We start from the raw sequence: 12,703 nt of genomic DNA on the forward strand, positions 1-12,703 counted from the left end.
CTTCTTAATTTTAAACAGAATGTTCTCTAATGAAAAAAGTATCTGACTATAATTGCTACTTGTTACTTTTTTGCAGAAAGTCATGGGTTTTTTTTCTCCTCTCTTTACAGGTGGCCATTGATGAGCGCATCAGGCAACTGCATGAAGCTCACAGGGATTTTGGCCCTACTTCCCAGCATTTTCTTACCAGTGAGTAATTTTCCATTTTTCTTGCTCAGCTTGCACACTCAATTAATTGTAGTAGTGTGCCAATTATGGTTGCTCTGAGTTTCTATTTTAGACCACATTCAAATGTTTTGTTTTGTTTGTTTTTTTTCTTCTTTTTATTGCTTTAAATAAGAATTAGTTCACATAATCCACAGTAAAAGGAAAATGACTGCTAGTATCAGTCCATACATTTGTCATTGCCAACCTGTTCTTCATTGTTTGAAGATTCCCTTTTAGGACTAATGAAATAAAAAGATTAAAAATAAAAATAAAAATCTGATGATTGTAACCCAGAAAGGACTAAAAAGAGAGAGAAAGTAATAATCAAATTTGCCTTATTTGTTCAGGTTCAGAAGTATTCTGGTCCAAAAAGGGACAAAATAAGGCAGGCAAGAAAAATATTTTTCTATGGGCTTTGTAGGATTTTATCACTTAGCAGGGTAGTAAGAGGATCAAAACCATAGTGAGAAAGTTGGCAGAATTTTTGCAGCTAAGTAAACATTTACAACTCTGCATAAAATCTAAGTGCCATTAGTTTTGCCAGTAACATTCCCACTCCACCTCCATATGCACTCTTTCATCAAGGATGTTTTGAAGTATGCTGAATGGCAACTTGAAACACCTTCAAAGCTCTAAGGCAGCAACTAATATGAAGCTTTTCAAAGACCATGTCTTTTCTATTGTACTTCAATTAAAGAAAGTAAACAGTGAAACTTTATTTAAGAGATTATATCAGCAGAACAGAACACAGTCACGGGATAATGGCTCCTCCATGCAGAGGGACAAGCTATCTAGACATCAAAAAATGGATGCTGCTATTATCGTACAGCTACATTCACACTGGGGAAGAGGACAAACTTTTCTACAGCTGATACTGCATTGTAATTTTAATTGGTTAAACATGTTTCCACCAGCCAAAGTGAGAAAGGCAGTGGAGAGAAAAAGAGACAGTGACAGTGGGGTGAATGGAAAATTTTAAACAAGAGTCTATCTTGTGCCATAGAAGCACAATGGAGGCTCACAGTGGTTCAGCCTTGCATCATTTTTCTTACATTTATTTTATATATATATATATATGTAATTATATATATTTCTTATCAGATGATGAGTCTGGGAAGAAATAAGACTAATTTCTTTAATTTCTTTTAATTTTTCAAAATAGATTTTTATTGATTTTTTTTAATCTCTGGTAATTAGTAATCTGCCCAGTGTGTGTAGCTACAAGTCAGATTTGCCAGAATGAAATGTGTGAGGGTTACGGGTGTGTGATGTGAATGCAATATGTAAAGAGATACCTTTTTCTTATTTGACATACAGTTAGTTCCTGGGGAAAGAATATTTCTCAGAAATGAAAATTGTGGTGTACATTACCCAAGACTGTTGCAGTTTGCAAGAGAATAGAATGATCTGAACTATGCTATCATATCGAACATCACAGTATTGTTTTCTGCGCCGTTGCTGAGTGCAGCTTGGCAACTTGCGTGACAGATACCACTTTGCTGATAATGCAGATGAGTACATACAAAAGTGCACTAACCAGGGCCAGCAGACAATGGAAATCATTCTGGTCACTTGTTGCCACTTGAGGATTGCTTTAGGAAATAGAGCCAGGGGAAAGCATGCTGGCCTAGGAAACAGATAAATTACTAAGGGGGGGGGGAGGGGTGAGGGGCATATACATCTTGTGTATTTATTTGCTTGTCTCTCTCTGTCTTAGCCGTTTATGCAAACGTGCAAATACATATTCATAAATGTACCTGAAAAAGGTAGGCACTTGTAAGCGTGGAATTGTAGAATGGTTTATGTTGGAAGAGACCTTTAAGATCATCTAGTTCCAGCCACCCTGCTATAGGCAAGGACACCTCCCACTAGACCAGGTTGCTCAAAGCCCCATCCAGCCTGGGCTTGAAATACTGAAAGTCTCCACCAAATGCTTCCCAAGTGTATGTGTTCAGTCACTGAAAAACACTAGCGCATCTGTAGGCCTCATGTTTCATAAGAATCAAATCCCCAAAGCATAAGGTTCTGCAGAATCATGCATTATTACCATACTCAAGGGAAGTATGCTTTTACATGCTTTCCAGATAACTCTTCTACATCCCTGCACTGACAGAAGCAGATCTGTTGAAGAAGTAGCTTTTTAAGAGAGGGAGTACCATGGTCTTTGCCATCTGGCATTAGTCTTATTTCTGTATCGGTGCTTTTGGAAATGGCTGCAAGTTGTACCAGGGGAGGTTTAGATTAGACATAAGGGAAAACTTTTTCTCTCAGAGAGTGGTCAGGCACTGGAATGGCTGCCCAGGGAGGTGATGGAGTCACCGTCCCTGGCAGTGTTCAAGAGGTGTCTGGATGAGGAGCTACGAGAGATGGTTTAGTGGCTTGTGGAAGCTATGGGAGGACAGTTGGACTAGGTGATCTTGCAGGTCCCTTCCAACCTTGTGATTCTGTGATTCTATGGCTGTTGAAAACATGGAACAGAAGTAGTGGGGAGTTGTACAGGACCTATTTATCATATCATCTTGTCATGGTTTTGTGACACATCTGCAGGCAAGGAATTGAGCAGTAGTTGCCACTTCTAAGCATTTACAGCCTGTTCTGTGAGCTGTTCCTGTAACTTTTCCTTATCACTCTGCTAGCATGTGGGCCTTCCCCTTTCCGGGCCTCATGCACATTTTTGCTGGACTCCCACCTCAGGTCTCGATCTTCCAATCTGTCCCTCATGCTTCCCCAGCTCATCTTGTGCTCTACCAGTTCCGCAGAGTCCCAGCTCTTCCCCAAGTATTCTTGACCACTTTGCTCTCAGCATTAGCAGGAATAGTTGTTAAGATATAGCTGGTAAATGTATTACGTCCACAAGACATATCATGATTTCACAGTTTGTAGGTTTGGAAGGCTTTGCTGTTTAATTAGAATGATCTAAATCAGGATGTTGAAAAAAATAGCATATATATGTATTCCCATTAAAGAGAAACTGGTAAATATTTAGCAAAGTCATTTAAATTAAAAAACAAAACAAAACTGTGATTCCTTCATGGATGGTGATGCTTAATTTGGAAGCTATATGCAGGAACTGAAGCATGAAAAAGAATACTTGAAATCCTACTTTGAGTTCGCATTTCAACAGAATGCCAACTTGAGAGTTTTTACTTACCCTTCTGGAATAATTTTACTTTTCTGACTACTTCTTTATTTGTGTCTGCAATGCTGCCTCTGGCAAAGAATGAGATTCATTGTTTCTTGTTGGAGAGCCCACCTGTATTATCAAAACACCGTGTTTTTTGAGATGCAGTAAGTAAGAGGTATGATTAATGACAGGTTGCTTTTAATATCATTTCCTATGCTAGCCAGTCTTCCATCAGTCCCTTTTGTAATGTGGTAGCTCACTCATGTGGATCATTTGTGAGCACTAAAAAATGGAAGATATTGCATCTTTTAAAGGCATAAGCAAGCTTCATAATTTACTTCCAGTGTGAGACCATCTGCTAGCATATGCACAGTGTGTCAATGAATGGCTCCATGAGCAGGGCTCAGATATAACTGGTAGGTAGCTCTGACCCCAACTAGTAAATCCCAGATGCTGCTTGTGCTTCCCAGGCACTTCCAGGCTTCCAAGCAGTAACAGCATTGACTTCAATGTGAAGTGGCTATAGTAGCTTTCTTTCAGAAACAGAAAGGCTGGGACAGGTGGAGCCAACAGTTTGCATGACAAGCTAGTGATTGAAATGCCTGTGCAGTTATTGCTTTTTGTTTAGAAGTGAAAAATATGACCGAAGGAGCAGTCCATATAGCCTAGGACTCTGCTTCTCTGAATATGCTCAGAGCTCCTGGGGTTCAGATCTCTATTTTTCTCTTCCGTCTGGGACTTTGTTTAATTTTTCTGTTATTTAGGCCACTCTCTTGAGAAATCTTGGATTTCTCCGAGTGCTTTCTAAAGACTTAGAGCCCTATGCAAAGCAAAGATGAGTGAAGCTTTCTCTTGCACAGGCAACATGTCTGTAAAATGGTAAGTCCTGCTAATTAAGAGATCTGACTCTAAAAATGACAGGGTTCCAGGACTCTTAAGAGATTTTACTCATTCACCTGAGAGATCATTTTTCAGTGTGAACAGCAGTATCTTTGTCTTTTATTTCTCATTGCATACATTATCATACATTGTCTTCCAGATACCACTTCTTACATGCAGGCATCAAAGACCGTGTCCATTCATCCATGTCTGTGGGATATATGATTTCATACTTTTAGAAATCACAGTGAATGCTTTGAATAGAAAATATTACCAAGGAATAATAAAAAGATGGAGGATAAGTAGTCTCAGAAGAATCAGCCTAACTCTGAGAACTCTCTGGAAGCATAGAGGTTTTGTAATAGCATTTGAATGTGGTCAAGCTAGCTGAATGATTCTGACTGCTCTTTTTTTTCCCTACTTTTGTCTAAATACAAAGTGACTGCATGTGCATCTGCATTGAGAATTTGAGTATTGACCATTTCTTATCATCTCCTGAGGTATATCTTGCATGACCCAACATGCCTCTATAATTCGTTGGAATACAAATTTCTAACAAAATGATAAAGTCAGTTCTCAAAAAATGACATTCTCCCATTCCATTCATCTGTAAGCATACTTTTTTCCCTTGAAATTAATATCCTGTGTTTGTGATAAAAGTGCTTCCAAGAAAAAAAGCAGCATAAAATGGTAACTATGGGTAATTCATTCTAAATATTTATTTGCTGTTTTTCATTTGCCACCACTTCAAAATAGTGTGTGGTATTAATTTTAAAGCAATGTTTTGTTATCAGGAAAATTCCTGTCCTGTTTTTGATAGCATCCCTATTAAGTTTTTTGTTTTATTCTTTGTTAGTGGATAATTCTGTATGCTGCAATAGTAAATAATCTGCAAGTAATCCAATGTTATTCTTCACTCTTAAATCAATATAAGACTCAAAAGATGGGTTGCCTTTTGTGCACAGGATGAAGTGCTGTGTTACTAGGGCAAAATTTCCCCCACAACATACTTTTTCATATTTTTGAAGTATTATTGGATCTGTGATTCCTAAAAGCAATCTTTGTATTTTATACCAACAAGTTTAACTCTGATGCATTTTGCCATGTGTTCATGTTGTCATTAGTTGTAAATTGTGTCAAGTTTAGAGCACTCCTTTGGGCCTCAAATTCCTGGATTGTGGCACAACAAAGATTTTCTGTCTTTATTTTTATCTATCAGAATTTTTCTAGTATATTTTGCTAAACTGAGTATTTAGCAAAGATTTATTTTTGTATTTATCTGATTCCACTTGCAGAAAAGTCACCAACAATGTGATGGGCCAATTTTAAAGGTTTTATTTTTAACAGTATATGAGTGCAACAGCCACTGAGAAAAACATGAAGCATCTGTAACTTGGGATATGTGGATCAATGTAGACTATATTGCTCTGCTGTTATTTCATGCAGTATTTCTTTATTAAACAAGAAGATGCTTGTATTTTTGTCATTTTACAGTAGTGTGACATTTACGAAAATGGAGAATTAGATTTTATATTTTGCATTAAAAGTGGCCTTTGGAAGCTTCTGGATATACTGTTCATAATGTAAGGCATGCAGTATTTAGGTTGCATCATACAATGTCAACCCTAGGCTGCAGGTAGGGAATAAGTTGGCCACAAGGATTCCAGTAGGGAATGTGGGATGGAAAGCCCCTGTTATAACTCTTTTAAAACAAATTAATACCATCTCTGACTTCATGGTGAATGTTTTCATGACTAATAATCCCTTCTTCAAACTGATCAGATGCATTCAGAAAATAATGTATTCCTTATACGCCTGTGTGTGTCTTGCAGCAACAGACAGTACTGCAGGCTTTGCAGGGAAGTAAGGGGTGTTCGCTTGGATTTAAGAATTGCAGAGTCCAAACTGAGAAGTAGCTGTCACTGAAATGCCTGGGAGTTATTCACGTGTGCCGTACAGCAAGCTGAGACTTGAAGCAGAATAGACCTCATGCTGTGTAGCTCTTATGAAAGGCAGGTTTTGGCTGATGTTTCTGCCTTGTAACTTCCAAATTGCGCAGTCACTGTGTTCCGAGTTCAGTTTCTCAGCTACATAGTGCAACAGCAGGCCTCAGTGCTACACAACGCAATCTGATTGTTTCCTTATTTCACTTGGTACAGTAATAAATGCACACAATTTAGAAATCAATTCTCTATAAATCTGGAATAAAATAATATTTAACAGAAGTATGCTGATGTTTGTTGCGAAGGATTTCAAAGGGTTCACAGATGATGCAAACCCTTGCATTATGCCATTGTCACATGGGGGTACTTATTGGGCACACACCTCCCAGTGTGTATCAAGAACTGATTATGGAGGAGAAACATTGATTTAGTGTGCGCTCTCAGGAAGAGAAGCACCAGCTCTTTGAAGTCTGTAGAGCACAACAGTTTATCTTTTATAATGGTCTCATTTTGAAGTAATTGGGATAGCACTCGATGCATCTTCTTTGAAAGACTGAAGTACCTTAAACACACAAACTTCTGATTGTTAGCAGGGCAAAACCTCTGCAGACCCAAAGACTGTCTCATTGTTCTGTTGTTCCTGCCTGCCTTTATCTGAAGTTGCCAATTCCATAACTAGCTGCAGTAAAAATAATAGGTATGAAAACGCATTTTATGTGTAGAAATAAAACAAGCTCCTAGCTCTGTGATTGCATAAAGATAATAACCATGATCATCCCAGGTAGAAAAATAGCAGTCACACAGGTGGAGCTAAGCTGAGGAAGCAAATTATTACTGTTAATAAAACATGAATGTAATTAAGCACTTTGCATTCCAACTAGAGTGGTCACTGAGCAGGTAGCGCAGGTCTTGTCATTTGTGAACAAATGGAAGAGCTCCACTTTAAATATCATGAAAATTAAATGCATATATAATGAATTTAATAAATTCCTAAGAGAAAATAATTGTTAAGTTATACATAGTACTGCAGGGAGTATAGGTACTAGAAAGTGTGACTTCATGGTTTCTGTGTTAAAATTGTTTCCCAGTGCTTGTAGCTCACAAGCGATGGTTAAGACTCAAAAGATTTTTCCTGTAATTAAAACTGAAAGTATAAAGTTGTGCCACTGTATGGTCAATAGAGGTGTGAGCTCACTGCTGAAGTAAAGTCTACTGTGAGTAATTTGTAACAGTGGATATGCTAAATTAACTCTTTGAATAGCTTGAGGAATTATAGTTTACTGTTAATCAACATACACGTACTTTTTGTGATGTTTGTTGTGTTAAAGGGAAATATTAATCAGATTAGTTTTGCAACGTAGGCATATACAGAATTATAGTATCATTCTAGTTAGTATTTTATTCAGATTCCCACACAGATTAAAACATGGCTGATGTTCCTAGAGCCAGCATGTTACTGTTTCATTATGCATTCTGCAAACAAAGTTGTAGGCTTACAACAAAATGCCATGTTTACTTATGCTAAGCAATAGGCAAAGGAAGTCTTAGAAATGAGAACATCAACAGGAAAAATAAAACTTATTAGGTTACCATTAAAATGAGTAACATTAAAATAAAGTATAGGGAAATTTACATTCACTCTTAAACTGTCCTGTATTTTGTTATGGTACTCAGTTTCAGTAGACATCATTGCAAGTAGCTGGGTGTATCGTAATGGATTCCTATGCTGTGAAAGCTAGAACAATAAAACACTCTTGAATTGCACACGGCAAAAAGGAAAGTGTCTGCTTCTTGAGTGCACGGATACTACAGTGTCTTAGAGAAAAGTGTTTGCCAGCAAGTGTGTTTAGTTAGACAAGTAAAATGCTTGTAACCAGGAATTACAGATACATGTCCATTACCTGTGTGAGCTTTGTAATGGGTACTAAACCCATACTGGTATGTAGCGATAAGAAACAACTGCTCTCAGCTTCTGGGCTACTGCCAAAAATGAAATGATTATTCTCTCAGCATAGCTGTAAAAAGTACCGCATATTTTGTCAACTCAAATTCAGGCTGGAATTATCCAGGAAAGCAAAAGTGTATTATAGACAGCTTCACAGCAATCTCCTGAAGGAACACTCAATCCAATTATGCAGAACATCACAGAATTTCATTATTCCTAGAGCACTTAGTTCTCATGAAGGCAAGTATTTGTTCCTCTTTCAAAGTATCCAGAACACTATCATCATATGTAAGATTTTGTGATAAGTTATGACTGCTAAGCTCTTATGCAGATTAATTCAGAAACAACAGAAAAAGCACTCCTTCCAAAAATATATGGCAATCTGTTGTTCGGGTGTTTAATTAAAGAAAGAATAGAAAAGAAACTTAGAGTGGCAGAACTGCAGCTTGGCAATATTCATGTTGTTAGGAGAAAGTTATTTAAAAAATACAATGCACAGTGTACAAGCATGGAACAAAACGTCAGTGCCTGTCCCAGGAAGGAATGCTTTACTATCTGTAATTGATGTGTGTATTTGTGTATTGGTATTGGAAAATGTGCAGTGCTTTTGTACGTGTGGGTTATGTCACATCAATGGCATTAATGCACTCTTTTTCCATGGGAGCTGTCATTATAATTCATTCTGCATTGCTGATGCACTTCAAGAGCTATCTGTTTTCACGGTTCGTGCCATTAAAATTTAATTTCTTCTTTCTTTCATAAAAAGTGCAGAACCGTGTAAGAAATGGGAAAGCTGTACGTTCAGCTGAGCTGCAGATGGTTTGTTGGGGGTTAAAGTCAATAACCACAGGGCCTACTAACATGCTGTGGCAGGCGTTTCATAGGCCGCCGGTAAACTGAACTACAATCACCAAATTTGGATTTCTTCCAGACATATTCCTTCCTTGCCCTAGCTCCTCAACATCATCTACTGTGCACACAAAAGCCACTGTCCCACTGCCCAGGTTGCACCCTGCTCTCTTCTTCTTTCCAACACATCTGAAATGGCTCCAGCTCACTTCACACTGCCTTGCTCCCTGTCCTCCTTCCAGTCCTCCTTCAGAATCCAAGTGTATTCACGTTTACCAAAGCATCAGAACTTCTCAGTGGAGCTACTTTTATAAGAAAGTCTCACATCTTTCCTCCATCTCCATTCTCTCTGCAGATTGACTCCTATGTGGCTAACAGTTCTGGTACAAATATATAAAGCAGTTCCTCTGTTGTGTAGGGACTTGTTGACTTAAGTACCTGCAGCTTGGGAGTGGCCTTACTGAAATGTCTGTTTTGAAGGAGAAAGAAAAAACTGCACCAAAAGATCCCGAGCTGAGTGCAGGAGATGATTTTTTTTCCTGCGTGAACAGCAGGGGTCACTAAAAAGAAGGATTACACTGGGGAAAGTGAACAGACTTTTTTTATTTTTTTTCCAGCCAGATTTTCTTTTCATGTAAAGAAATCACTATTTTGGAAAAGGAAATCCGTGGTCCTACATTTCTTGATCAATAAAAACCTCTTAATTAAACAAACAAAGAAAGAAGCAACCTAGCATTCAGACTGTGGCACAAATTATAAGAAGCCTCTAACAAAATCTAATTATTTAAAATTATTTTGCTAACAATTTGTTCTATATATGACTTAGTTACAAAATATTTTCATTATATTGTAAGTTGATGTTGACATTTAACACCGTGATAACCAATAGTGAGTACTGTTATTTCCTCACTGTTTCTTGTGCCCACACTGTTATTTTCTTCATTACTTGTTGTTATTGGAAGTCAATAAAGCCCAGTTAGTCATGCGGAGAAATAAAAATGAAGTTGTTCTGCACTTAGAACAAGTCAACAGGAGAATAAACAAAATGCTCAGAGGGTATGTCAGCTTAGCTTCACTCAGCATGAAGTGTAAACAAGTATCTGACTCTGTTCTTAGATGGATGTAAGGAGCTGATCACACAAGAAAAGAAATTGAAGAAAACTCAGCCAAACACACATTGGCAGAAGGAAGCCTATAGAAGAGCACAGCAAAGAGATAGGTCGCCGGCTCTGCTTCATATCTGCTCTTGAAGTTTAGTAGCCAAGGAGTTTTTTATATTTATCTTTGCAGCTGAATGAGTTCAATTTCACTCAGATTAGCCCAGAAATTTCAGAACAGCGGGTTAATCCTTCCTGCCTTCATGGGCAACTGAGCAAACAGACCAATATCAGTGTGGCCAAGTGTAAAATTGTAATTCTAGAGATTAACGTTGTCTTTCCTGTTTGCTTTGAACTTGACCCCCATGTTTCTCTTCTAGGTGTGTTTGTATGTATGCATATACATGTGCAGTTACTTATTTATTTGTTTCTTTATTGGTTAACAGCTTCTGTCCAAGGCCCCTGGGAGAGGGCAATCTCGCCAAACAAAGTTCCCTATTACATCAAGTGAGTATAAAGAGTAATTTATTATTGCTATTTACATTTGGTGTTAAGAGGAATGTTGGACATTTCCTTATATTATCCTGAACTGCTATCCTATGTTGTCTAAGTGGGAAGAAAAAAGGAGTGAAATGTGCAGTAAATTTCACAGAATTATGCTAGTTTTTAAAAATACTGTAAGATGCACTGATTTGTTTGTTGCTTATTTTTATGCCTCCATAAGTTACCTTAGTAGTTTTTTGTATCAAGTTTCCATTTCATCTTCTGTTCAGGCTATTTAAAAGTTCAAAGGAAAATATTTATTTTGTTCACTTTAGAAAATGTCTTATTAGCCATGAGTTGTAGCACAACTATTTTAAATTCAGCTACAACTTTTATAAAAATACTTACTGTTGTTGAGATGAAAAAGAAATTGGTCAAGTTTGAATGAGTCTTAGTTGTAACATCTGTTCCCTTCTCCAGCTGACCTCAGTCATTTTCATCTATTCTTATCACTCATAGTTCATGTCTCAATGCAACTACACAAATTCCCAGTTTTCCATACCATTTAGCTATTAAACTTAGTATATTCTTTTTCAGTTCTTTGAACTACTACTTCTCTATTGTGAATCCTCTAGCAGTTTCCATGAAGAAGGAGCAGCTATTGGTAGCACTCTCTTAGTGCTTACATAATTTTCTTTCTGTCATCAGTGTACAAGAATGGTGATACACGTTTTATTATTTTTCATTTTATGTTTTTCCCTCGATGCTTAACTGTTTTATCTCATCATTTTCACATTTGCAATGATACAGCCTTTGTTAAGTCAGGCAGTACTTAATGTTAAAATCCTCAGCAGTGATATTTACTTACTGCTAGGTATGCTCAGGCTTTTCAGTTTCCCTCGTTAAATTTTAATTTTTAAACAGCTGATTAATCTTTCCTCTAAGGCTATTATTTCAATAATTCCTTCGTAAGATTATTCACGCTGGTATTTTTTTCTCTAAATCGTATTGGTGTAGCATCATTGCCATTGCAAATATAATTATCAACAATGTACAGCCTGTTTCAGGTATTCTGAGTCTCTGTCATTTCATAGTTTCTTGGCCTACTGTCAGCCTCATGAAAATTGCAGCACAGTGGTGATGCACCAGCTGCTGTGTTCTTCCACTTTTTCATGTGGTCTGGTCCTAGTGGAAATGATGAGACAGGACAGCAGATCAGCTTCACCCCTTTCTTCCTCAGTGTTCTGAGAAGCCAAACTTCTGCATTCAAGGACAGCAGAGGTATCTTGGCCTCCAGAATAGCAAGTGGACATTCTTGTCTAGAATGTCTGGTGCCACTGAGGAAATAATCCCTCCCTTTTGACTCTGAATTGAAACATGCAAAATTTCTCTAAAATTTGTTTAATCAATTGCTTTTTCTTTATGTGTTGTTTTCTATTTGTTTGTTTGTTTCCTCAGTATATCCCTTATGTCAAGTGCGGCATTTAAAGATTTTATGAACTTGAAAAAGGAGAGGAAGATAAAAATATCAGTTCTGTTCTTTGAGGCCTCGGTCCTATCCTTATTTGAGGGTGACCTGGAAAGTGGGAAAGCAGAAGTAGGCAGAGTCATGTATGTGCTCTTCAGTGATGTTTTAGTTATTCATTAAAATGTCTAAATTTAAGGTTTAAGGAGGCAAAATAGGCAATTACTGTTCATCAAAAATTTGAAATGCAAGTGAAACAAATGTGCAGAACAAAGACTACTGCATGTGTTATCAAAAGGTTCTTTTTTTAAAAAAAAAAAAAAGAAAAAGAAAAAAAATCTTGCATTCTAAAAAAAGGATGATAGTGAAGGTAGGAAGACAGCAGATTTTAATTTCAGAATTAGGGATAAATCATATCTTAGAAGAGCTACCCTTGTGATCGATGTATGCAAATGCACGTACACTTGTTATCCTCCAGTCAAACATGGAGGAACAGCTCCAAAGCAGTGATAGAGAGCAGAACCAAATGCCTGCTTTGGATTTTGCAACAGAAGCAGTTGCTCATGTTGCATGACCCAGTTCTTTTCTAGTGACCATCCTCTTGGGGCACGAAGGGACATAAAACTCAGCAATATCCTCTGAGTCTTGTTTTGCCTTGTGTATGGCATACCCATTCTAAGTAAACAATGTAGCCACTATGTGGTCCTAAGA

The 12,703-nt window shown here is 37.4% G+C and overlaps 1 protein-coding gene across 21 annotated transcripts in view; it reads left to right on the forward strand.

The window, feature by feature from the left end:
* The window catches only part of DMD (dystrophin), a 1,110,121-nt gene that overhangs the window by 989,564 nt on the left and 107,854 nt on the right, over window positions 1-12,703 (forward strand). For all 21 annotated transcript variants that reach the window (XM_072349305.1, XM_072348356.1, XM_072348443.1 and 18 more), the window contains 2 exons: window positions 111-189; window positions 10,491-10,551. In XM_072349305.1, the coding sequence (XP_072205406.1) occupies window positions 111-189; window positions 10,491-10,551 (140 nt within the window). The remainder of the gene's footprint in view (window positions 1-110; window positions 190-10,490; window positions 10,552-12,703) is intronic.

Source organism: Excalfactoria chinensis, chromosome 1, assembly GCF_039878825.1.
Source record: "Excalfactoria chinensis isolate bCotChi1 chromosome 1, bCotChi1.hap2, whole genome shotgun sequence".
Lineage (NCBI taxonomy): Eukaryota > Metazoa > Chordata > Aves > Galliformes > Phasianidae > Excalfactoria > Excalfactoria chinensis.